The sequence below is a fragment of the Oncorhynchus mykiss genome, chromosome 27 (genome assembly GCF_057628025.1).
Source record: "Oncorhynchus mykiss isolate SJ-2025 chromosome 27, ASM5762802v1, whole genome shotgun sequence".
In the NCBI taxonomy this organism is placed as follows: domain Eukaryota; kingdom Metazoa; phylum Chordata; class Actinopteri; order Salmoniformes; family Salmonidae; genus Oncorhynchus; species Oncorhynchus mykiss.
The window spans coordinates 41,529,859-41,555,000 of NC_143048.1; the positions used below are offsets into that span (position 1 = coordinate 41,529,859).

Below are 25,142 nucleotides of genomic sequence, written 5' to 3' on the forward strand. Positions count from 1 at the left end.
AGGTCAGGACTTTGTGATGGCCACTCCAATACCTTGACTTTGTTGTCCTTAAGCCATTTTGACACAACTTTGGAAGTATGTTTGGGGTCATTGTCCATTTGGAAGACCCATTTCTGAACAAGCTTTAACTTCCTGACTGATCTTGAGATGTTGCTTCAATATATCCACATCATTTTATATCCACATAATTTTCCACCCTCATGATGCCATCGATTTTGTGAAGTGCATCAGTCGCTCCTGCAGTAAAGCACCCCCACAACATGATGCTGCCACACCCGTGCTTCACGGTTGGGATGGTGTTCTTCGGCTTGCTAGGCTCCCTCTTTTTCCTCCAAATGTAACGATTGTCATTATGGCCAAACAGTTCTATTTTTATTTCATCAGACCAGAGGACATTTCTCCAAAAAGTAAGATCTTTGTCCCCATGTGCAGTTGCAAACTGTAGTCTGGCTTTTTTATGACGGTTTTGGAGCAGTGGCTTCTTCCTTGCTGAGCGCCCTTTTGGGTTATGTCGATATAGGACTCATTTTACTGTGGATACAGATACTGTTGTACCTGTTTCCTCCTTCAAAAGGTCCTTTGCTGTTGTTCTGGGATTGATTTGCACTTTTCGCACCAAAGTACGTTCATCTCTAGGAGATAGAACGCGTCTCCTTCCTGAGCGGTATGATGGCTGTGGGGTCCCATGGTGTTTATACTTGCGTGCTATTGTTTGTACAGATGAACGTGGTACCTCCAGGCATTTGGAAATTGCGCCCTATGGTTTGAAACAGACTTGTGGAGGTCTAAATTTTTTTTCTGTGGTCTTGGCTGATTTCTTTTGATTTTCCCATGATGTCTAGCAAAGAGGCACTGAGTTTGAAGGTAGGCATTGAAATACATCCACAGGTACACCTCCAATTGACTCAAATTATCCCAGAAGCTTCTAAAGCCATGACATCATTTTCTGGAATTTTCTGGAACTTGGTGTATGTAACCTTTTCACCCCCTGCATTTGTGATACAGTGAATTGTAAGTGAAATAATCTGTCTGTAAACATTTGTTGTAAAAATGACTTGTGTCTTGCACAAAGTAGATGTCCTAACCGACTTGCCAAAACTATAGTTTGTTAACAAGAAATTTGTGGAGTGGTAGAAAAATGAGTTTTAATGACTCCAACCTAAGTGAATGTAAACTAGTTTTAATGACTCCAACCTAAGTGAATGTAAACTAGTTTTAATGACTCCAACCTCAGTGTATGTAAACTAGTTTTAATGACTCCAACCTAAGTGAATGTAAACTAGTTTTAATGACTCCAACCTAAGTGTATGTAAACTAGTTTTAATGACTCCAACCTAAGTGAATGTAAACTAGTGTTAATGACTCCAACCTAAGTGTATGTAAACTAGTTTTAATGACTCCAACCTAAGTGTATGTAAACTAGTTTTAATGACTCCAACCTAAGTGTATATAAACTAGTTTTAATGACTCCAACCTAAGTGTATGTAAACTAGTTTTAATGACTCCAACCTCAGTGTATGTAAACTTCAGACTTCAACTGTAGTTCCTCAAACAGAAAATCTGCCTGGAAAGTTCTGCCTTTATTTCTTAAACAGCACAGCTGCTCTTCCACTTCTTTCACCTATGAGATGAGCCCAAACGGTGTAGGAGGAAGTTGTACGTGTACCAGTTTTCTATTTCTCCCATTGTGACTAAAGGTAATATTTGTGGAAGGTAAGCTGATCCCAGATCTGTGCAATAGTGCAACTCAGAGCAGCTGATGGGTTCTAAAAAGGTGAGTGTTCTTACCCAGTCCCAAGCACGACACTCTAAGTCCTGATTTCCCCAGGTTCCTGAGGAGAGAAACATACAGTAGAGCTGTTAGTCAATGTTGTTAACGAATCAACTCAGATCAAGATAGAAGGGCAGCTGGCTGTGTGTGTTTCGTGTGTGTGTATTGTTGTGTGTGTGTGATGGTCAAGATTAGTCAAAAGTTCAATTATCACACTAACCCCCAGGAAACATAGGCAGGGAGAGAGATTGGGAAGAGAAGGTAAGGGAAATGGGGATACCTAGACAGTTGTACAGCTGAAATGTTTCTTCTGCATTTAACCCAACCCCTCTGAATCAGAGAGTTGCTACCATATGGTGGGCTGCCATAATCGGTTACTGGCCCAACGCTCTAAACACTAGGTTACCTGCCGCCCCTAGGGAGAGAGAGATTGGGGAGCAGAGGGAGGGAGGGAGGGAGGGAGGGAGGGAGGGAGAGAGAGAGAGATTGGAGAGCAGAGGGAGGGAGGGAGGGAGGGAGGGAGGGAGGGAGGGAGGGATTGGGAAGCAGAGGTAGGGAGGGAGGGAGGGATTTGGAAGCAGAAGGAGGGAGGGAGGGAGGGAGGGATTTGGAAGCAGAAGGAGGGAGGGAGGGAGGGAGGGATTGGGAAGCAGAGGGAGGGAGTGAGGGAGGGTGATTGGGAAACAGAGGTAGGGGGGAGTGAGAGATTTGGAAGCAGAGGTAGGGATGGAGTGAGGGAGGGAGTGATTGGCAGTGATGTGGGACTGTATGTATTCCTGAGACCGACACGTTGCTAATTCTGACTGAGCCAGACCGACAGACAGAGTTAGATCTCAGTCACATTACATCCTGAGTGAGAAGACAGACAGACAGACAGACAGACAGACAGACAGACAGACAGACAGACAGACAGACAGACAGACAGACAGACAGACAGACAGAGTTAGATCTCAGTCACATTACATCCTGAGTGAGAAGACAGACAGACAGACAGACAGACAGACAGACAGACAGACAGACAGACAGACAGACAGACAGACAGACAGACAGACAGAGTTAGATCTCAGTCACATTACATCCTGAGTGAGAAGACAGACAGACAGACAGACAGACAGACAGACAGACAGACAGACAGACAGACAGACAGAGTTAGATCTCAGTCACATTACATCCTGAGTGAGACAGACAGACAGAGTTAGACATAATGACGTCTCCTCTCACACAGTGCTGCCAAACGCCTGACACTTTATCCTTGACTACATGGTTATTTCATTCAAACAGATACAGAGAAATGAAAATATGTGTCCGGAAATAAGTCAACAAGCTTAGGTTCACTTCAGATGAGTACACAGGACAGAGAGGTGGAGGGGGGTTGGGAGGTTTCATTGGAAATAATAGTTAGAACACCTAATTGGCTCTGTAATCATCTCATTATGCGCACAGGTGTGGTATGGGAACACTGTTGGACGCAGTGTGTGTGTGTGTGTGTGTGTGTGTGTGTGTGTGTGTGTGTGTGTGTGTGTGTGTGTGTGTGGCCAAGTGACAACTGGCTAATGGTGGCAGAACCAGCCATAGTTTGATTAGACCCTTAACAGCAAGAACCAGAAAAACAGAGTGTTGTCTGTCTGTCTGGCCAACAGGAAGTGATGTCCTCTAATCAGTGTGTGTGTCTCTCCTCTGGTTTTGTGTCATGTTGTGTAACGGCCGACAGGCTGACACTGAGTTATCCTGACGTTCTGTGACATTGCCCATCAGATGGAAATCTCCCTGCTTTATACCCACTCCAACAAGGCAGAGACCTGTAGAACCCGCCTGTGACCAATAACAGAGCAGTAGAAGCCTGCCATGACCAATCACTGACTGATGGAATCGATCAGGTCTCAGTTCTGGTCTCAGACCTGTCATGTCAACTTCCTGACAAGCCGTATACACGGGGCTGACAGGTGAATGACACATGACTAAATAGAAAAGAACAAGCATTTAAAAAATATTTTTATTTGACCTTTATTTAACTAGGCGAGCCAGTTAAGAACAAATTCTTATTTTCAATGACTGCCTAGGAACAGTGGGTTAACTGCCGTGTTCAGGGACAGAACGACATATTTATTTTACCTTGTCAGCTCGGGGTCAGCTCCAGACACACACTACAACTCATTAGGCACTCATTATCTAGTAGCACAGTTTGACCAGGACACGGCTTTACAGTGTGTTAGGTCTTCACCTTCTGCAGCAGTCTAGAACAGTTTGACCTGGACACTGCTTTACAATGTGTTAGGTCTTCACCTTCTGCAGCAGTCTAGAACAGTTTGACCAGGACACGGCTTTACAATGTGTTAGGTCTTCACCTTCTGCAGCAGTCTAGAACAGTTTGACCAGGACACTGCTTTACAATGTGTTAGGTCTTCACCTTCTGCAGCAGTCTAGAACAGTTTGACCTGGACACTGCTTTACAATGTGTTAGGTCTTCACCTTCTGCAGCAGTCTAGAACAGTTTGACCTGGACACTGCTTTACAATGTGTTAGGTATTCACCTTCTGCAGCAGTCTAGAACAGTTTGACCTGGACACTGCTTTACAATGTGTTAGGTCTTCACCTTCTGCAGCAGTCTAGAACAGTTTGACCTGGACACTGCTTTACAATGTGTTAGGTATTCACCTTCTGCAGCAGTCTAGAACAGTTTGACCTGGACACTGCTTTACAATGTGTTAGGTCTTCACCTTCTGCAGCAGTCTAGAACAGTTTGACCTGGATACTGCTTTACAATGTGTTAGGTATTCACCTTCTGCAGCAGTCTAGAACAGTTTGACCTGGACACTGCTTTACAATGTGTTAGGTCTTCACCTTCTGCAGCAGTCTAGAACAGTTTGACCTGGACACTGCTTTACAATGTGTTAGGTCTTCACCTTCTGCAGCAGTCTAGAACAGTTTGACCTGGACACTGCTTTACAATGTGTTAGGTCTTCACCTTCTGCAGCAGTCTAGAACAGTTTGACCTGGACACTGCTTTACAATGTGTTAGGTCTTCACCTTCTGCAGCAGTCTAGAACAGTTTGACCTGGACACTGCTTTACAATGTGTTAGGTCTTCACCTTCTGCAGCAGTCTAGAACAGTTTGACCTGGACACTGCTTTACAATGTGTTAGGTCTTCACCTTCTGCAGCAGTCTAGAACAGTTTGACCTGGACACTGCTTTACAATGTGTTAGGTCTTCACCTTCTGCAGCAGTCTAGAACAGTTTGACCTGGACACTGCTTTACAATGTGTTAGGTCTTCACCTTCTGCAGCAGTCTAGAACAGTTTGACCTGGACACTGCTTTACAATGTGTTAGGTCTTCACCTTCTGCAGCAGTCTAGAACAGTTTAACCTGGACACTGCTTTACAATGTGTTAGGTCTTCACCTTCTGCAGCAGTCTAGAACAGTTTGACCTGCTTTTCCAATGACACTGTAACACAATGAAGAAATGGACACAAGTTAAGAGTGACACGGTCTCTGGCATGAAAACACTGTAACCACAGGCCTCACAACCTTGGCCCCACAACCTTGACCTCACAACCTTGGCCCCACAACCTTGGCCTCACAACCTTGGCCTCACAACCTTGGCCTCACAACCTTGGCCCCACAACCTAATCAGGGTGTTGACCTATAAAATTGTAATTTCATTCCATGTTTGTGATATGATAGACAATAGAGAGAATAATAGTCCAAACCCCTTATGTCTCTACTACATACAGTGGGGCAAAAAAAGTATTTAGTCAGCTACCAATTGTGCAAATACTTATTTTCCACTATGATTTGCAAATAAATTCATTAAAAATCCTACAATGTGATTTTCTGGATTTATTTTTCTCATTTTGTCTGTCATAGTTGAAGTGTACCTATGATGAGGCCTCTCTCATATTTTTAAGTGGGAGAACTTGCACAATTGGTGGCTGACTAAATACTTTCCCCCCCCCCCACTGTATATAGTTCAACAGTTACAGACAATTTACTCAGATTAGTTAGCGAATAGAATGTCATTACGGCCTTGGTCAAAAAGTGGTCACTACTCAATAGAACTCAGTCACTGCTCCGTGGGCAGAGCGGAGCTGACTTCCAACGTCAACTGGCAAGCTAGCTAGTGTCGCAACACGGGCCTTTTCTACACTGAACAAAAATAGAAACGCTATCTGCAACAATTTCAAAGATTTTACTTGAGTTACAGTTCATACAAGGAAATCAATCAATTGAAATTAATTCTTTAGGTCCGAATCTGTGGATTTCACATGACTGGGAATAAAGAAATGCATCTGTTGATAACAGACACCTTAAAAAAAAGGTATGGGCGTGGATCTGAAAACCAGTCAGTATCTGGTGTGACCACCATTTTCCTCATGCAGCGTGACACATCTACTTCACATAGAGTTGATCAGGCTGTTGATTGTGGCCTGTGGAATGTTGTCACTTGCTGGATATTGGCGGGAACTGGAACACGCTGTCGTACAGGTCGATCCAGAGCCTCCGAACATGCTCAACGGGTGACAGGTCTGGTGAGTATACAGGCCATGGAAGAACTGGGACATTTTCAGCTTCCAGGAATTGTGTACAGATCCTTGTGAAATGGGGCTGTGCATCAGCAAACCACTCGCTCACACGACGCCATCTGTCCGGTACAATTGAAACCAGGATTCGTCCATGAAGAGCACACTTCTCTAGCGTGACAGTGGCCATCAAAGGTGAGCATTTGCCCACTGAAGTCGGTTATGATGACAAACTGCGGTCAGGTCAAGACCCTGGTGAGGACAGCGAGCACACAGATGAGCTTCACTGAGACGTTTTCCAATTGCATGATCCCTCAAAACTTGACACATCTGTGCGATTATGTTGTGTGACAAAACTGCACATTTCAGAGTGGCCTATTATTGTCCCCAGCACAAGGTGCACCTGTGTAATGATCATGCTGTTTAATCAGCTTCTTAATTAATATGACACACCTGTCAGGTGGATGGATTATCTTGGCAAAGGAGAACTTTGCAGATTGAAAGGATGGCTTCTCTCTCCCCACTTCCAGACTCTGTCAGTGAAGAGGTAGAGAGAATGAAAAAGGTGTAGACTTCAAATTATCGCCACACAGTTGGGAGTATGTGTGTGTGAATAAATCACCTTAGTGTGTGTGTGTGTGTGTGTGTCTCTGTCTCTGTTCCTGCAGTAAACACATACACATACAATCTATTCAAAGCATTCACACACTCCATCTATCTACCCAGCTGAACTTGTTCCCACACAAAACATCCTTTCAACAACTGTAATTCGTTTTATAACCTGACAGATATTTCAGAGTGGTGTCTGGGTAATTGGGTTGGTGTGTAGAGACAGTGGTGTCTGTGTAATTGGGTTGGTGTATAGAGACAGTTGTCAGAGTGGTGTTTGTGTAATTGGGTTGGTGTATAGAGACAGTTGTCAGAGTAGTGTCTGTGTAATTGGGTTGGTGTATAGAGACAGTTGTCAGAGTGGTGTTTGTGTAATTGGGTTGCTGTATAGAGACAGTTGTCAGAGTGGTGTTTGTGTAATTGGGTTGGTGTATATAGACAGTTGTCAGAGTGGTGTTTGTGTAATTGGGTTGGTGTATAGAGACAGTTGTCAGAGTAGTGTCTGGGTAATTGGGTTGGTGTATAGAGACAGTTGTCAGAGTGGTGTCTGGGTAATTGGGTTGGTGTATAGAGACAGTTGTCAGAGTAGTGTCTGTGTAATTGGGTTGGTCTGTAGAGACAGTTGTCAGAGTAGTGTCTGGGTAATTGGGTTGGTCTGTAGAGACAGTTGTCAGAGTAGTGTCTGGGTAATTGGGTTGGTGTATAGAGCCAGTTGTCAGAGTGGTGTTTGTGTAATTGGGTTGCTGTATAGAGACAGTTGTCAGAGTGGTGTTTGTGTAATTGGGTTGGTGTATAGAGACAGTTGTCAGAGTAGTGTCTGGGTAATTGGGTTGGTGCATAGAGACAGTTGTCAGAGTGGTGTCTGGGTAATTGGGTTGGTGTATAGAGACAGTTGTCAGAGTAGTGTCTGTGTAATTGGGTTGGTCTGTAGAGACAGTTGTCAGAGTGGTGTCTGTGTAATTGGGTTGGTATGTAGAGACAGTTGTCAGAGTAGTGTCTGTGTAATTGGGTTGGTCTGTAGAGACAGTTGTCAGAGTAGTGTCTGGGTAATTGGGTTGGTATGTAGAGACAGTTGTCAGAGTGGTGTCTGGGTAATTGGGTTGGTCTGTAGAGACAGTTGTCAGAGTAGTGTCTGGGTAATTGGGTTGGTCTGTAGAGACAGAGACAGTTGTCAGAGTAGTGTCTGGGTAATTGGGTTGGTGTATAGAGACAGTTGTCAGAGTAGTGTCTGTGTAATTGGGTTGGTCTGTAGAGACAGTTGTCAGAGTGGTGTCTGGGTAATTGGGTTGGTCTGTAGAGACAGTTGTCAGAGTGGTGTCTGGGTAATTGGGTTGGTGTATAGAGACAGTTGTCAGAGTAGTGTCTGTGTAATTGGGTTGGTCTGTAGAGACAGTTGTCAGAGTAGTGTCTGGGTAATTGGGTTGGTCTGTAGAGACAGAGACAGTTGTCAGAGTAGTGTCTGGGTAATTGGGTTGGTGTATAGAGACAATTGTCAGAGTAGTGTCTGTGTAATTGGGTTGGTCTGTAGAGACAGTTGTCAGAGTAGTGTCTGGGTAATTGGGTTGGTGTATAGAGACAGTTGTCAGAGTGGTGTCTGGGTAATTGGGTTGGTGTATAGAGACAGTTGTCAGAGTAGTGTCTGTGTAATTGGGTTGGTCTGTAGAGACAGTTGTCAGAGTAGTGTCTGTGTAATGGGGTTGGTCTGTAGAGACAGTTGTCAGAGTGGTGTCTGGGTAATTGGGTAGGTGTATAGAGACAGTTGTCAGAGTGGTGTCTGGGTAATTGGGTTGGTGTATAGAGACAGTTGTCAGAGTGGTGTTTGTGTAATTGGGTTGGTGTATAGAGACAGTTGTCAGAGTGGTGTCTGTGTAATTGGGTTGGTGTATAGAGACAGTTGTCAGAGTAGTGTCTGTGTAATTGGGTTGGTCTGTAGAGACAGTTGTCAGAGTGGTGTCTGGGTAATTGGGTTGGTCTGTAGAGACAGTTGTCAGAGTGGTGTCTGTGTAATTGGGTTGGTCTGTAGAGACAGTTGTCAGAGTAGTGTCTGGGTAATTGGGTTGGTCTGTAGAGACAGTTGTCAGAGTAGTGTCTGTGTAATTGGGTTGGTCTGTAGAGACAGTTGTCAGAGTAGTGTCTGTGTAATTGGGTTGGTGTATAGAGACAGTTGTCAGAGTAGTGTCTGTGTAATTGGGTTGGTCTGTAGAGACAGTTGTCAGAGTGGTGTCTGTGTAATTGGGTTGGTCTGTAGAGACAGTTGTCAGAGTAGTGTCTGTGTAATTGGGTTGGTCTGTAGAGACAGTTGTCAGAGTAGTGTCTGGGTAATTGGGTTGGTCTGTAGAGACAGAGACAGTTGTCAGAGTAGTGTCTGTGTAAATGGGTTGGTCTGTAGAGACAGTTGTCAGAGTAGTGTCTGTGTAATGGGGTTGGTCTGTAGAGACAGTTGTCAGAGTGGTGTCTGGGTAATTGGGTAGGTGTATAGAGACAGTTGTCAGAGTGGTGTCTGGGTAATTGGGTTGGTGTATAGAGACAGTTGTCAGAGTGGTGTTTGTGTAATTGGGTTGGTGTATAGAGACAGTTGTCAGAGTGGTGTCTGTGTAATTGGGTTGGTGTATAGAGACAGTTGTCAGAGTAGTGTCTGTGTAATTGGGTTGGTCTGTAGAGACAGTTGTCAGAGTGGTGTCTGGGTAATTGGGTTGGTCTGTAGAGACAGTTGTCAGAGTACTTCTCCTGTCCGGGGGTGTCCTCGGATGGGGCCACAGTGTCTCCTGACCCCTCCTGTCTCAGCCTCCAGTATTTATGCTGCAGTAGTTTATGTGTCGGGGGCTAGGGTCAGTTTGTTATATCTGGAGTACTTCTCCTGTCCTATTCGGTGTCCTGTGTGAATCTAAGTGTGCGTTCTCTAATTCTCTCCCTCTCTCTTTCTCTCTCTCGGAGGACCTGAGCCCTAGGACCATGCCCCAGGACTACCTGACATGATGACTCCTTGCTGTCCCCAGTCCACCTGGCTGTGCTGCTGCTCCAGTTTCAACTGTTCTGCCTTATTATTATTCGACCATGCTGGTCATTTATGAACATTTGAACATCTTGGCCATGTTCTGTTATAATCTCCACCCGGCACAGCCAGAAGAGGACTGGCCATCCCACATATGCTCTCTCTAATTCTCTCTTTCTTTCTCTCTCTCGGAGGACCTGAGCCATAGGACCATGCCCCAGGAATACCTGACATGATGACTCCTTGCTGTCCCCAGTCCACCTGACTGTGCTGCTGCTCCAGTTTCAACTATTCTGCCTTATTATTATTCGACCATGCTGGTCATTTATGAACATTTGAACATCTTGACCATGTTTTGTTATAATCTCCACCCGGCACAGCCAGAAGAGGACTGGCCACCCCACATAGCCTGGTTCCTCTCTAGGTTTCTTCCTAGGTTTTGGCCTTTCTAGGGAGTTTTTCCTAGCCACCGTGCTTCTACACCTGCATTGCTTGCTGTTTGGGGTTTTAGGCTGGGTTTATGTACAGCACTTTGAGATATCAGCTGATGTACGAAGGGCTATATAAATAAATTTGATTTGATTTGATTTTGATTTGGTGTCTGTGTAATTGGGTTGGTCTGTAGAGACAGTTGTCAGAGTAGTGTCTGGGTAATTGGGTTGGTCTGTAGAGATAGTTGTCAGAGTAGTGTCTGTGTAATTGGGTTGGTCTGTAGAGACAGTTGTCAGAGTAGTGTCTGTGTAATTGGGTTGGTCTGTAGAGACAGTTGTCAGAGTAGTGTCTGGGTAATTGGGTTGGTCTGTAGAGACAGTTGTCAGAGTAGTGTCTGTGTAATTGGGTTGGTCTGTAGAGACAGTTGTCAGAGTAGTGTCTGTGTAATTGGGTTGGTGTATAGAGACAGTTGTCAGAGTAGTGTCTGTGTAATTGGGTTGGTCTGTAGAGACAGTTGTCAGAGTGGTGTCTGTGTAATTGGGTTGGTCTGTAGAGACAGTTGTCAGAGTAGTGTCTGTGTAATTGGGTTGGTCTGTAGAGACAGTTGTCAGAGTAGTGTCTGGGTAATTGGGTTGGTCTGTAGAGACAGAGACAGTTGTCAGAGTAGTGTCTGTGTAATTGGGTTGGTCTGTAGAGACAGAGACAGTTGTCAGAGTAGTGTCTGTGTAATTGGGTTGGTCTGTAGAGACAGTTGTCAGAGTAGTGTCTGGGTAATTGGGTTGGTCTGTAGAGACAGAGACAGTTGTCAGAGTAGTGTCTGTGTAATTGGGTTGGTCTGTAGAGACAGAGACAGTTGTCAGAGTAGTGTCTGGGTAATTGGGTTGGTCTGTAGAGACAGAGACAGTTGTCAGAGTAGTGTCTGTGTAATTGGGTTGGTCTGTAGAGACAGTTGTCAGAGTAGTGTCTGGGTAATTGGGTTGGTGTATGGAGACAGTTGTCAGAGTAGTGTCTGGGTAATTGGGTTGGTGTATAGAGACAGTTGTCAGAGTAGTGTCTGGGTAATTGGGTTGGTCTGTAGAGACAGTTGTCAGAGTGGTGTCTGGGTAATTGGGTTGGTGTATGGAGACAGTTGTCAGAGTAGTGTCTGGGTAATTGGGTTGGTGTATGGAGACAGTTGTCAGAGTAGTGTCTGGGTAATTGGGTTGGTGTATAGAGACAGTTGTCACAGTAGTGTCTGGGTAATTGTGTTGGTGTATAGAGACAGTTGTCAGAGTAGTGTCTGTGTAATTGGGTTGGTCTGTAGAGACAGTTGTCAGAGTAGTGTCTGGGTAATTGGGTTGGTCTGTAGAGACAGAGACAGTTGTCAGAGTAGTGTCTGGTTAATTGGGTTGGTGTATAGAGATAGAAATACAGATGTGCTATCTTAATTTGATCACTGTTTTGTTGCGCAGCAGGAAACGCAACGTGTGGTGTAGTCGAGGTTTAAAAATGCTTCTAACGTTTGTCATTTCCACTTTAAAATATCATGCTTGATTTGCCCCAAAGACAAATGTATATCTAGTAATTATAATGCACATCATAATTCATTTTTCCTAGTGCTGCAGGATCTCCTGCTGTGAGAAAGTGGTCAAACTAAGATAGTACATCTATAAGGCAGCGACCTACATGATCTATATTAGAGCTAATCCTAGAGTAGGTTACAACTAATTACTGATCTAATGAGAGAGACACAGACAGAGAGACAGACAGTCCCGTCCTTCATTTCATTTACAGAGCACCAAAGTTTTTTTCCCCATCATTCTTTATATCATTGATCTTGGCTTCATAATACTGTTTCTTCTAGAGGTCGACCGATTATGACTTTTCAACGCCGATACCGATTATTGGCGGACCAAAAAAAGCCGGTACCGATTAATCGGCCGATTTAAAAAACATGCATTTGTAATAATGACAATTACAACAATGCTGAATGAACACTTATTTTAACTTAATATAATACATCATTAAAATCAATTTAGCCTCAAATAAATAATGAAACATATTCAATTTGGTTTAAATAATGCAAAAACAAAGTGTTGGAGAAGAAAGTAATATGTGCCATGTAAAAATGTGTGCCATGTAAAAAAGCTAACGTTTAAGTTCCTTGATCAGAACATGAGAACATGTGAAAGTTGGTGGTTCCTTTTCACATGAGACTTCAATATTCCAAGGTAAGAGGTTTTAGGTTGTAGTTAATATAGTATTTATAGGACTATTTCCCTCTATACCATTTGTATTTCATTAACCTTTGACTATTGGATGTTCTTATAGGCACTTTAGTATTGCCAGTGTAACAGTATAGCTTCCGTCCCTCTCCTCGCCCCTACCTGGGCTCGAACCAGGAACACATCGACAACAGCCACACTCGAAGCAGCGTTACCCATCGCTCCACAAAAGCCGCGGCCCTTGCAGAGCAAGGGGAATAACCACTCCAAGTCTCAGAGCGAGTGGCGTTTGAAACGCTATTAGCGCACGCTCCCCGCTAACTAGCTAGCCATTTCACAGTGGTTACACCAGCCATTAGGCTGATAGGCTTGAAGTCATAAACAGCGCTGTGCTTATGAAGAGCTGCTGGCAAAACACACGAAAGTGGCATCACTTTAATATTATACTACATGTGAGGGGTTATAGACCTATAGTCAGTGTCCAGATTTCAGTTACTATTCCATTTAACCAATGTGAACTTCAATTAGGAATATTGTGTTTATTCATAGATACAGGGATACTCATGAGCTGCTATCTGGAATGCTGTGCTTTTTATTCATCTGTTACTTTACCTGGTAAGTTGACTGAGAACACGTTCTCATTTACAGCAATGACCTGGGGAATAGTTACAGGGGAGAGGAGGGGGATGGATGAGCCAATCATAAACTGGGGATTATTAGGTGACCGTGATGGTTTGAGAGGCAGATTGGGAATTTAGCCAGGACACCAGGGTTAACACCCCTACTCATACGATAAGTACCATGGGATCTTTAATGACCTCAGAGAGTCAGGACACCCGTTTAACATCCCATCTGAAAGACAGCACCCTACACAGGGCAGTGTCCCCAATCACTGCCTTGGGGAATTGGGATATTTTTTAGACCAGAGGAAAGAGTGGTATGATTGGTATGCAGGGTGGTATGCTACTGGCTGCTGTGTGCAGGTTAACAGCTTATCCCGAATAAGACCTTATCCTGGATATGAGCTACTATTTAGAATGAGGGAGCTCTCAGTTTTGTTGTTTTGAAAAGTTTGTTGTTTTGAAAGTGTATTGGAAAGTTCTTAGTAGCTAAATGGCTTCTTAGTTTGGCATCACTCCTGTGCCAGTGGCTTTTCACAGGGAATCGTCACTACAATTTGTTTTCTGAGGGAAATATGTGTCTCTAATATGGTCATACATTTGGCCGGAGGTTAGGTTGTGTAGATCAGTTTCCAACTCATTTTGTGGGCAGCGGCCTATGGGAGTGTATCAATGTTTGATTTGTGTAGGAGCTGTTTTGGCCTGTTAGTGTTGTGTATATATTGTCTGACAATGGTTATTTGAACTCGTTTTGTACACTTGAGGGCACTATATGTTGGGGTCATGGGTCACTGGTCACGTGTGTTTATAGGTAGCACAGGTAACCAAGAAGGTTTAGCACAGGTAACCAGGAAGGCCTCTCTCAATAGCAAGGCTATGCTCACTGAGTCTGCACATTGTCAAAGCTTTTGTTCATTTTGGGTCAGTCACAGTGGTCAGGTATTCTGCAACTGTGTGCTCTCTGTTTAGGGCCAGATAGCATTCCAATTTGCTCTGTTTTTTGGTTAATTCTTTCCAGTGTGTCAAATAGTTATGTTTTTCCATTCTCATCATTTTGTTGGGTCTAAATGTGTTGCTGTCCTGGGGCTCTGTGGGGTCTGTTTGTCCCCTTATCAGCTGGCTCTTTTCTGGATGTTGATAACTAGCGGGTATCGTCCTAATTCTTCTCTGCATACATTGTTTGGGATTTTGAGTTGTACACAAAGTAGTTTTTTTAATGAATTCTGCATGCAAAGTCTCAATTTGGTGTTTGTCCCATTTTGTGAATTATTGGTTGGTGAGTGGACCCCAGACCTCACAACCAGATAAGGTAATGGGTTTTATAACAGACTGAACTTCTCTGACTTAGCAAGATCCTGATTGGGATGTTGAGTTTTATGTTCCTTTTGATGGTGTAGAAGCCCCTTCTTGTCTCTCAGATCGTTCACAGCCTTGTTGTTGAAGTTACCTATGGTGTTGATGTCTGAGGTAGTTACAGTTCTTTGTGTGCTCTAGGGCAACGGTGTCTAGATATAATTTGTATTTGTGGTCCTGGCAACTGGACCTTTATTGGAACACATTTATTTTAGTCTTACTGAGATTCACTGTCAGGACCCAGGTCTCACAGAATACTGGCACAAGATCTAGGTGCTCTTGTAGGCCCTTCTTGGTTGGGGACAGAAGCACCAGATTATCAGCAAACAGTAGACATTTGATTTCCGAATCCAGTAGGGTGAGGCCGGGTGTTGTAGATTGTTCTAGTGCCCTCGCAAATTCTCTCCCTCGCTCTCTCTTTCAGCCATAACCTATCCCATAAATCACATCCTCTATCGCCTTCCCATCTATCCCGTCATCCATTCACTGTCTCATTAAACTCTTACTGCACCCAATTCTATCACAAGTTATTCACCTCTTATCTCACTCCATCAGTCTACCTGTCAATCACTTCTCTGACTCCATCAGTCTACCTGTCAATGACTTCTCTGACTCCATCAGTCTACCTGTCATTCACCTCTTCTCTGACTCCATCAGTCTACCTGTCGATGACTTCTCTGACTCCATCAGGCTACCTGTCAATGACTTCTCTGACTCCATCAGTCTACCTGTCATTCACCTCTTCTCTGACTCCATCAGTCTACCTGTCGATGACTTCTCTGACTCCATTAGTCTACCTGTCATTCACCTCTTCTCTGACTCCATCAGTCTACCTGTCAATGACTTCTCTGACTCCATCAGTCTACCTGTCATTCACCTCTTCTCTGACTCCATCAGTCTACCTGTCAATGACTTCTCTGACTCCATCAGTCTACCTGTCGATGACTTCTCTGATTCCATCAGTCTAGCTGTCATTCACCTCTTCTCTGACTCCATCAGTCTACCTGTCTATGACTTCTCTGACTCCATCAGTCTACCTGTCGATGACTTCTCTGACTCCATCAGTCTACCTGTCGTTCACCTCTTCTCTGACTCCATCAGTCTACCTGTCGATGACTTCTCTGACTCCATCAGTCTACCTGTCGATGACTTCTCTGACTCCATCAGTCTACCTGTCGTTCACCTCTTCTCTGACTCCATCAGTCTACCTGTCGATGACTTCTCTGACTCCATCAGTCTACCTGTCGATGACTTCTCTGACTCCATCAGTCTACCTGTCGATGACTTCTCTGACTCCATCAGTCTACCTGTCGTTCACCTCTTCTCTGACTCCATCAGTCTACCTGACGATGACTTCTCTGACTCCATCAGTCTACCTGTCGATGACTTCTCTGACTCCATCAGTCTACCTGTCGATGACTTCTCTGACTCCATCAGTCTACCTGTCGATGACTTCTCTGACTCCATCAGTCTACCTGTCGTTCACCTCTTCTCTGACTCCATCAGTCTACCTGACGATGACTTCTCTGACTCCATCAGTCTACCTGTCGATGACTTCTCTGACTCCATCAGTCTACCTGTCGATGACTTCTCTGACTCCATCAGTCTACCTGTCATTCACCTCTTCTCTGACTCCATCAGTCTACCTGTTGATGACTTCTCTGACTCCATCAGTCTACCTGTCGATGACTTCTCTGACTCTATCAGTCTACCTGTCGATGACTTCTCTGACTCCATCAGTCTACCTGTCGATGCCTTCTCTGACTCCATCAGTCTACCTGACGATGACTTCTCTGACTCCATCAGTCTACCTGTCGTTCAGCTCTTCTCTGACTCCATCAGTCTACTTGTCAATGACTTCTCTGACTCCATCAGTCTACCTGTCGATGCCTTCTCTGACTCCATCAGTCTACCTGTCGTTCAGCTCTTCTCTGACTCCATCAGTCTACCTGTCGATGACTTCTCTGACTCCATCAGTCTACCTGTCGATGACTTCTCTGACTCTATCAGTCTACCTGTCGATGACTTCTCTGACTCTATCAGTCTACCTGTCGATGACTTCTCTGACTCCATCAGTCTACCTGTCGATGCTTTCTCTGTCTCCATCAGTCTACCTGTCAATGACTTCTCTGACTCCATCAGTCTACCTGTCGTTCAGCTCTTCTCTGACTCCATCAGTCTACCTGTCGATGACTTCTCTGACTCTATCAGTCTACCTGTCAATGACTTCTCTGACTCCATCGATCTACCTGTCCTTCAGCCTCAAGTCAACAAGTCTTTACAGAGCTGTGGTACGTGCTCTCAAAATACACACATAGAAATGAGAGAGAGACAGAGAGAGAGAGAGATCCTCTGATATGGGGTATTCAGTCACTGGACCTATATTAGATTTACCACAGCGGTGTAGTAATGACCTTCTTTCCCCAGGAGATAAGAGCTCTCTGAAATGGAAAATGTCAGTCTCAGTGTTCTGTGCCGATGCTCAATCTCTGTTATGAATGTGTGTGTGTGTTTGTGTGTGTGAGTGTGAGTGTATGTGTGCGTGAGTGTTTGTGTACATACGTGTGTGTGTGCCCATGTGTGTGTTTGTTTGAGTGCGTGTTTGCGTGCATGTGGAAGCATCACTTTAAGCCAAGGAGCAATCTCTGGCTGGCATCATACAGGGTCTGTATAAAGGAGTAAAACATACCCTCCCTGTGTATAAGGGTCATGAAAACATCTGTACACCAGAGACCCAGCCAAGCTAATAACACCTATATAGAACCCAGCTCTCTCTTTCATTTGATACTTATACTGTGGAGGAGGGATGGGGTGTAGGTGTGTGAGAGAGAGAACAGATTTACGTTGACACATTCCTCTGCTCTCTCATTTCAGATGGATCACAACTCTCAACACCTGCCACTGTTTGCCATGGCAAGAAACAGAGAATATTATGTGAAATATAGAATATACAATATGGAATATAGAATATATTATATGGAATGTGGAATATAGAATATATTATATGGAATGTGGAATATAGAATATATTATATGGAATGTGGAATATAGAATATATTATATGGAATGTGGAATATAGAATATATTATATGGAATGTGGAATATAGAATATATTATATGGAATGTGGAATATAGAATATACAATACGGAATATAGAATATATTATATGGAATGTGGAATATAGAATAATCAATACGGAATATGCAATATACAATATGGAATATAGAATATATTATATGGAATATAGAATATACAATACGGAATATACAATATATCATATGGAATATAGAATATATGTAAACAACCTGCATTTACAGCTGTTCTCTGAGACACATAATGACAAAAACTCTCTCTCTCTCTCTCTCTCTCTCTGTCTCTCTCTCTCTCTCTCTCTCTCTCTCTCTCTCTCTCTCTCTCTCTCTCTCTCTCTCTCTCTCTCTCTCTCTCTCATAAACACACACATCCTTAGACACATACTGAATGTGTGACCCCATTTCTCACCTACATTACTGTCTGTGTGTGGGCACTTCTGTAAATGTGTAATTTCAGCAGCAATGAAACAGGAACAGTGACTCCCCCTTCTGTTAGACTGCTTCATAAAACAGCCTCTTTACTGTAACTATGCTTAATACCCAAGGCGATATCCATCTTCCTGTTTTAACAGCGGCCCAGGCCCAGACACAGAATCAATTGTCCTCCCATTGTGAATAGGGTATTTTAATAGAACCCCGATCTTTCCACCTCCATGTTCTCTATGGGATAATTAGGCACTAGGCTGAACGATGTTAGTGATCGGCTTAAACAGTCTGATGGATGACCATGGTGTTTGGCAGGGAGACAATACCTCTCCTGCAGATATCTTAGGCTCTAGCCAGCGTATGCTCTCTAGAAATGCTGGTTCTGTATATTTCCGTTTTGTAATTGCAGTGAAAATCAATGTAGCTCTACTCTCTACGGAACAACAGTTATAACTCTTTACTGTCTATGGAACAACAGTTATAACTCTTTACTGTCTACAGAACAACAGTTATAACTCTTTACTGTCTATGGAACAACAGTTAGTACTCTTTACTGTCTATGGAACAACAGTTATAACTCTTTAGTGTCTACGGAACAACAGTTATAACTCTTTACTGTCTACGGAACAACAGTTATAACTCTTTACTGTCTACGGAACAACAGTTATAACTCTTTACTGTCTATGGAACAACAGTTATAACTCTTTACTGTCTACGGAACAACAGTTATAACTCTTTACTGTCTACGGAACAACAGTTATAACTCTTTACTGTCTACGGAACAACAGTTATAACTCTTTAGTGTCTATGGAACAACAGTTAGTACTCTTTACTGTCTACGGAACAACAGTTATAACTCTTTACTGTCTACGGAACAACAGTTAGAACTCTTTACTGTCTACGGAACAACAGTTATAACTCTTTACTGTCTATGGAACAACAGTTATAACTCTTTACTGTCTATGGAACAACAGTTATAACTCTTTACTGTCTACGGAACAACAGTTATAACTCTTTACTGTCTGTGGAACAACAGTTATAATTCTTTACTGTCTATGGAAAAACAGTTATAACTCTTTACTGTCTATGGAACAACAGTTATAACTCTTTACTGTCTACGGAACAACAGTTATAACTCTTTACTGTCTGTGGAACAACAGTTATAATTCTTTACTGTCTATGGAACAACAGTTATAACTCTTTACTGTCTATGGAACAACAGTTATAACTCTTTACTGTCTACGGAACAACAGTTAGTACTCTTTACTGTCTATGGAACAACAGTTATAACTCTTTACTGTCTACGGAACAACAGTTATAACTCTTTACTGTCTACGGAACAACAGTTATAACTCTTTACTGTCTACGGAACAACAGTTATAACTCTTTACTGTCTACGGAACAACAGTTATAACTCTTTACTGTCTATGGAACAACAGTTATAACTCTTTACTGTCTACGGAACAACAGTTATAACTCTTTACTGTCTACGGAACAACAGTTATAACTCTTTACTGTCTACGGAACAACAGTTATAACTCTTTAGTGTCTATGGAACAACAGTTAGTACTCTTTACTGTCTACGGAACAACAGTTATAACTCTTTACTGTCTACGGAACAACAGTTAGAACTCTTTACTGTCTACGGAACAACAGTTATAACTCTTTACTGTCTATGGAACAACAGTTATAACTCTTTACTGTCTATGGAACAACAGTTATAACTCTTTACTGTCTACGGAACAACAGTTATAACTCTTTACTGTCTGTGGAACAACAGTTATAATTCTTTACTGTCTATGGAAAAACAGTTATAACTCTTTACTGTCTATGGAACAACAGTTATAACTCTTTACTGTCTACGGAACAACAGTTATAACTCTTTACTGTCTGTGGAACAACAGTTATAATTCTTTACTGTCTATGGAACAACAGTTATAACTCTTTACTGTCTATGGAACAACAGTTATAACTCTTTACTGTCTACGGAACAACAGTTAGTACTCTTTACTGTCTATGGAACAACAGTTATAACTCTTTACTGTCTACGGAACAACAGTTATAACTCTTTACTGTCTACGGAACAACAGTTATAACTCTTTAGTGTCTATGGAACAACAGTTATAACTCTTTACTGTCTACGGAACAACAGTTATAACTCTTTACCGTCTACGGAACAACAGTTAGAACTCTTTACTGTCTATGGAACAACAGTTATAACTCTTTACTGTCTACGGAACAACAGTTAGTACTCTTTACTGTCTATGGAACAACAGTTATAACTCTTTACTGTCTATGGAACAACAGTTATAACTCTTTACTGTCTACGGAACAACAGTTATAACTCTTTACTGTCTACGTAACAACAGTTAGAACTCTTTACTGTCTACGTAACAACAGTTAGAACTCTTTACTGTCTACGGAACAACAGTTATAACTCTTTACTGTCTACGGAACAACAGTTATAACTCTTTACTGTCTACGGAACAACAGTTATAACTCTTTACTGTCTATGGAACAAAAGTTATAACTCTTTACTGTCTGTGGGACAACAGTTATAACTCTTTACTGTCTATGGAACAGCTCCATATATTTCTGAAAGTCCATCTGGACCAAGAGACAAAACAAACAAACATACTCGGAATCGTCTCTGAGCCTTCAGCTCTACACAGATAACCCATTCCATTCTCACAGTGTTACACATATAACCCATTCCATTCTCACAGTGTTACACATATAACTCATTCCATTCTCACAGTGTTACACATATAACCCATTCCATTCTCACAATGTTACACAGATAACCCATTCCAGTCTCACAGTGTTACACAGATAACCCATTCCATTCCATTCTCACAGTGTTACACAGATAACCCATTCCATTCTCAATGTTACACAGATAACCCATTCCATTCACAATTTTACACAGATAACCCACAGTGTTACACAGATAACCCATTACATTCCATTCTCACAGTGGTACACAGATAACCCATTACATTCCATTCTCACAGTGTTACAGAGATAACCCATTCCATTCTCAGTGTTACACAGATAACCCATTCCATTCACAATTTTACACAGATAACCCACAGTGTTACACAGATAACCCATTCCATTCCATTCTCACAGTGTTACACAGATAACCCATTCCATTCCATTCTCACAGTGTTACACAGATAACCCATTCCATTCCATTCTCACAGTGTTACACAGATAACCCATTCCATTCTCAGTGTTACACAGATAACCCATTCCATTCACAATTTTACACAGATAACCCATTCCATTCGCACAGTGTTACACAGATATTCCATTCACAGTGTTACACAGATAACCCATTCCATTCTCACAGTGTTACACAGATAACCCATTCCATTCTCAGTGTTACACAGATAACCCATTCCATTCACAATTTTACACAGATAACCCATTCCATTCGCACAGTGTTACACAGATATTCCATTCACAGTGTTACACAGATAGCCCATTCCATTCCATTCTCACAGTGTTACACAGATAACCCATTCCATTCTCACAGTTTTACACAGATAACCCATTCCATTCTCACAGTGTTACAAAGATAACCCATTCCATTCTCACAGTGTTACACAGATAACCCATTCCAGTCTCACAGTGTTACACAGATAACCCATTCCATTCCATTCTCACAGTGTTACACAGATAACCCATTCCATTCTCAGTGTTACACAGATAACCCATTCCATTCACAATTTTACACAGATAACCCATTCCATTCGCACAGTGTTACACAGATATTCCATTCACAGTGTTACACAGATAGCCCATTCCATTCCATTCTCACAGTGTTACACAGATAACCCATTCCATTCTCACAGTGTTACACAGATAACCCATTCCATTCTCAGTGTTACACAGATAACCCATTCCATTCACAATTTTACACAGATAACCCATTCCATTCGCACAGTGTTACACAGATATTCCATTCACAGTGTTACACAGATAGCCCATTCCATTCCATTCTCACAGTGTTACACAGATAACCCATTCCATTCTCACAGTGTTACACAGATAACCCATTACATTCCATTCTCACAGTGTTACACAGATAACCCCATTACATTCCATCCCCACAGTGTTACACAGATAACCCATTACATTCCATTCTCACAGTGTTACACAGATAACCCATTACATTCCATTCTCACAGTGTTACAGAGATAACCCATTCCATTCTCAGTGTTACACAGATAACCCATTCCATTCCATTCTCACAGTGTTACAAAGATAACCCATTCCATTCTCACAGTGTTACAGAGATAACCCATTCCATTCTCACACTTTTACACAGATAACCCATTCCATTCTCACAGTGTTACAAAGATAACCCATTCCATTCTCACAGTGTTACAAAGATAACCCATTCCATTCTCACAGTTTTGCACAGATAACCCATTCCATTCTCACACTTTTACACAGATAACCCATTCCATTCTCACAGTGTTACAAAGATAACCCATTCCATTCTCACAGTGTTACAAAGATAACCCATTCCATTCTCACAGTTTTGCACAGATAACCCATTCCATTCTCACAGTGTTACAAAGATAACCCATTCCATTCTCACAGTGTTACACAGATAACCCATTGCATTCCATTCTCACAGTGTTACACAGATAATCCATTACATTCTCACAGTGTTACAAAGATAACCCATTCCATTCTCACAGTTTTACAAAGATAACCCATTCCATTCTCACGCTTTTACACAGATAACCCATTCCATTCTCACAGTGTTACAAAGATAACCCATTCCATTCTCACAGTTTTGCACAGATAACCCATTCCATTCTCACACTTTTACAAAGATAACCCATTCCATTCTCACAGTGTTACAAAGATAACCCATTCCATTCTCACAGTGTTACAAAGATAACCCATTCCATTCTCACAGTTTTGCACAGATAACCCATTCCATTCTCACAGTGTTACAAAGATAACCCATTCCATTCTCACAGTGTTACACAGATAACCCATTGCATTCCATTCTCACAGTGTTACACAGATAATCCATTACATTCTCACAGTGTTACAAAGATAACCCATTACATTCTCACAGTGTTACACAGATAACCCATTACATTCTCACAGTGTTATATAAGGTTGTGCAAATGTTATGACAAAATGTACACATATACTCAGGTTGACCAGGGTTTATCACGACCCCAGTTAGATAGGAGGAGCCACAGGCACAACCCCAGTTAGAATAGGAGGAGCCACAGACACAACCCCAGTTAGAATAGGAGGAGCCACAGGCACAACCCCAGTTAGAATAGGAGGAGCCACAGGCACAACCCCAGTTAGAATAGGAGGAGCCACAGGCACAACCCCAGTTAGAATAGGAGGAGCCACAGGCACAACCCCAGTTAGAGTAGGAGGAGCCACAGGCACAACCCCAGATAAACAGGAGGAGCCACAGTCACAACCCCAGATAAACAGGAGGAGCCACAGGCACAACCCCAGTTAGAACAGGAGGAGCCACAGTCACAGTCCCACCCGTAACCCTGACAGCGCCTCAACTCCTCCATTGAATCTGAAGGCAGATAAAGAAGACAGTCTTAAAGTACCTGTCATGCTTCTTGTTTTGTTTGTTGTTCTGTTTGTTGTTTTGTTTGTTTTATTTGTCTGTTTACCTCTTTGTTCTTGGTGAATGTCACTCTAGAGGAGGAGTGACTGTCTGAGTCGCCCATCGTTCACAACCACTATAACAACAGAGAAGGCATCCGGGCCTCGTTTCCCAGTTGAGACGGAACGTAAGCCGTACGATGATCCTACGAGAGGCGTCGTTATTTACGAGCCAACTTTTTAAGAATTTTTTCCCAAACCGTAGAGAGAAGGTTCTCTAAGTGCGTCGTTAGATCATGTGCTGATACTGATGGGATCGATAGAAAAACAACGCGGGTCTCAGATCAACTCTCTCCATTCAAATCGTACCTTTAGCATTAGAATGATTCCAACGATACTGACAACGGATCAGCTGTTAGAGAGACATTCCTGACTATGGCTGCAACAACTGAGGTGTCTTATTCCTGCTTACCCTACAATAATGCACAAAATCAAGATTCGGCACGTCATTGTACAGATGTTATTACACATCATGAAATATATTAAGGCAAACGTTTACAAACAAAAGCCTATAATTAGAATAATATAATTCATTTAAAATGAACATAAAATGTATTTCAATGTGATTGAAAAAAAAGATATAGGCCAAAAGTAGCGAAGATATTGGCAACGTTATACACTACTCAAAAAAATAAAGGGAACATTAAAATAACACTTAAATACTTTTTTCTTTACATAGTTGAATGTGCTGACAATAAAATCACACAAGAATTATCAATGGAAATCAAATGTATCAACCCCATGGAGGTCTGGATTTGGAGTCAACTTGGTTCTGAAGTTATCAGCAGTCACAGTCAGACAGATAGACCTCTTGATTCTGCGTTTAGCAGAGACCTTCTGTGTATAAAGTGACACTCAAGGGGGAAAAAAGGCATCAAACGTCTGGCTCTGGTCTGAGGCAGTCTCTAAATAATGAGCGTTTTCAAGTACAACTTCAATAACAATTGTTTTGGGAAACATGTCGGCTGCTAGAGATACATGGTAAGATGGTTCTAATGATGATCTCAACGCTACGAATGCTCTGGGAAACGAGGCCTTGTTCACTGGGCAGACATGTAGGCTGTGTACAGGCACTAGATTGTTGATCTGGGGACTGAGTGTGGGACTGGAGGCTGAGTGTGGGACTGGGGACTGAGTGTGGGACTGGGGGCTGAGTGTGGGACTGGGGGCTGAGTGTGGGAATGGGGACTGAGTGTGGGACCGGAGACTGAGTGTGGGACTGGAGACTGAGTGTGGGACTGGAGGCTGAGTGTGGGACTGGAGGCTGAGTGTGGGACTGGAGGCTGAGTGTGGGACTGGGGACTGAGTGTGGGACTGGGAGACTGAGTGTGGGACTGGGAGACTGAGTGTGGGACTGAAGACTGAGTGTGGGACTGGAGACTGAGTGTGGGACTGGGGACTGGAGACTGAGTGTGGGACTGGGGACTGAGTGTGGGACTGGGAGACTGAGTGTGG

The 25,142-nt window shown here is 42.8% G+C and overlaps 1 protein-coding gene across 2 annotated transcripts in view; it reads right to left on the bottom strand.

Annotated features, from left to right (window-relative positions):
• LOC110508036 (voltage-gated potassium channel subunit beta-1) overlaps nt 1-25,142 on the bottom strand; it is a 303,976-nt gene that overhangs the window by 99,384 nt on the left and 179,450 nt on the right. For both annotated transcript variants that reach the window (XM_036964964.2, XM_036964965.2), the window contains exon 2: nt 1,789-1,832. In XM_036964964.2, the coding sequence (XP_036820859.1) occupies nt 1,789-1,832 (44 nt within the window). The remainder of the gene's footprint in view (nt 1-1,788; nt 1,833-25,142) is intronic.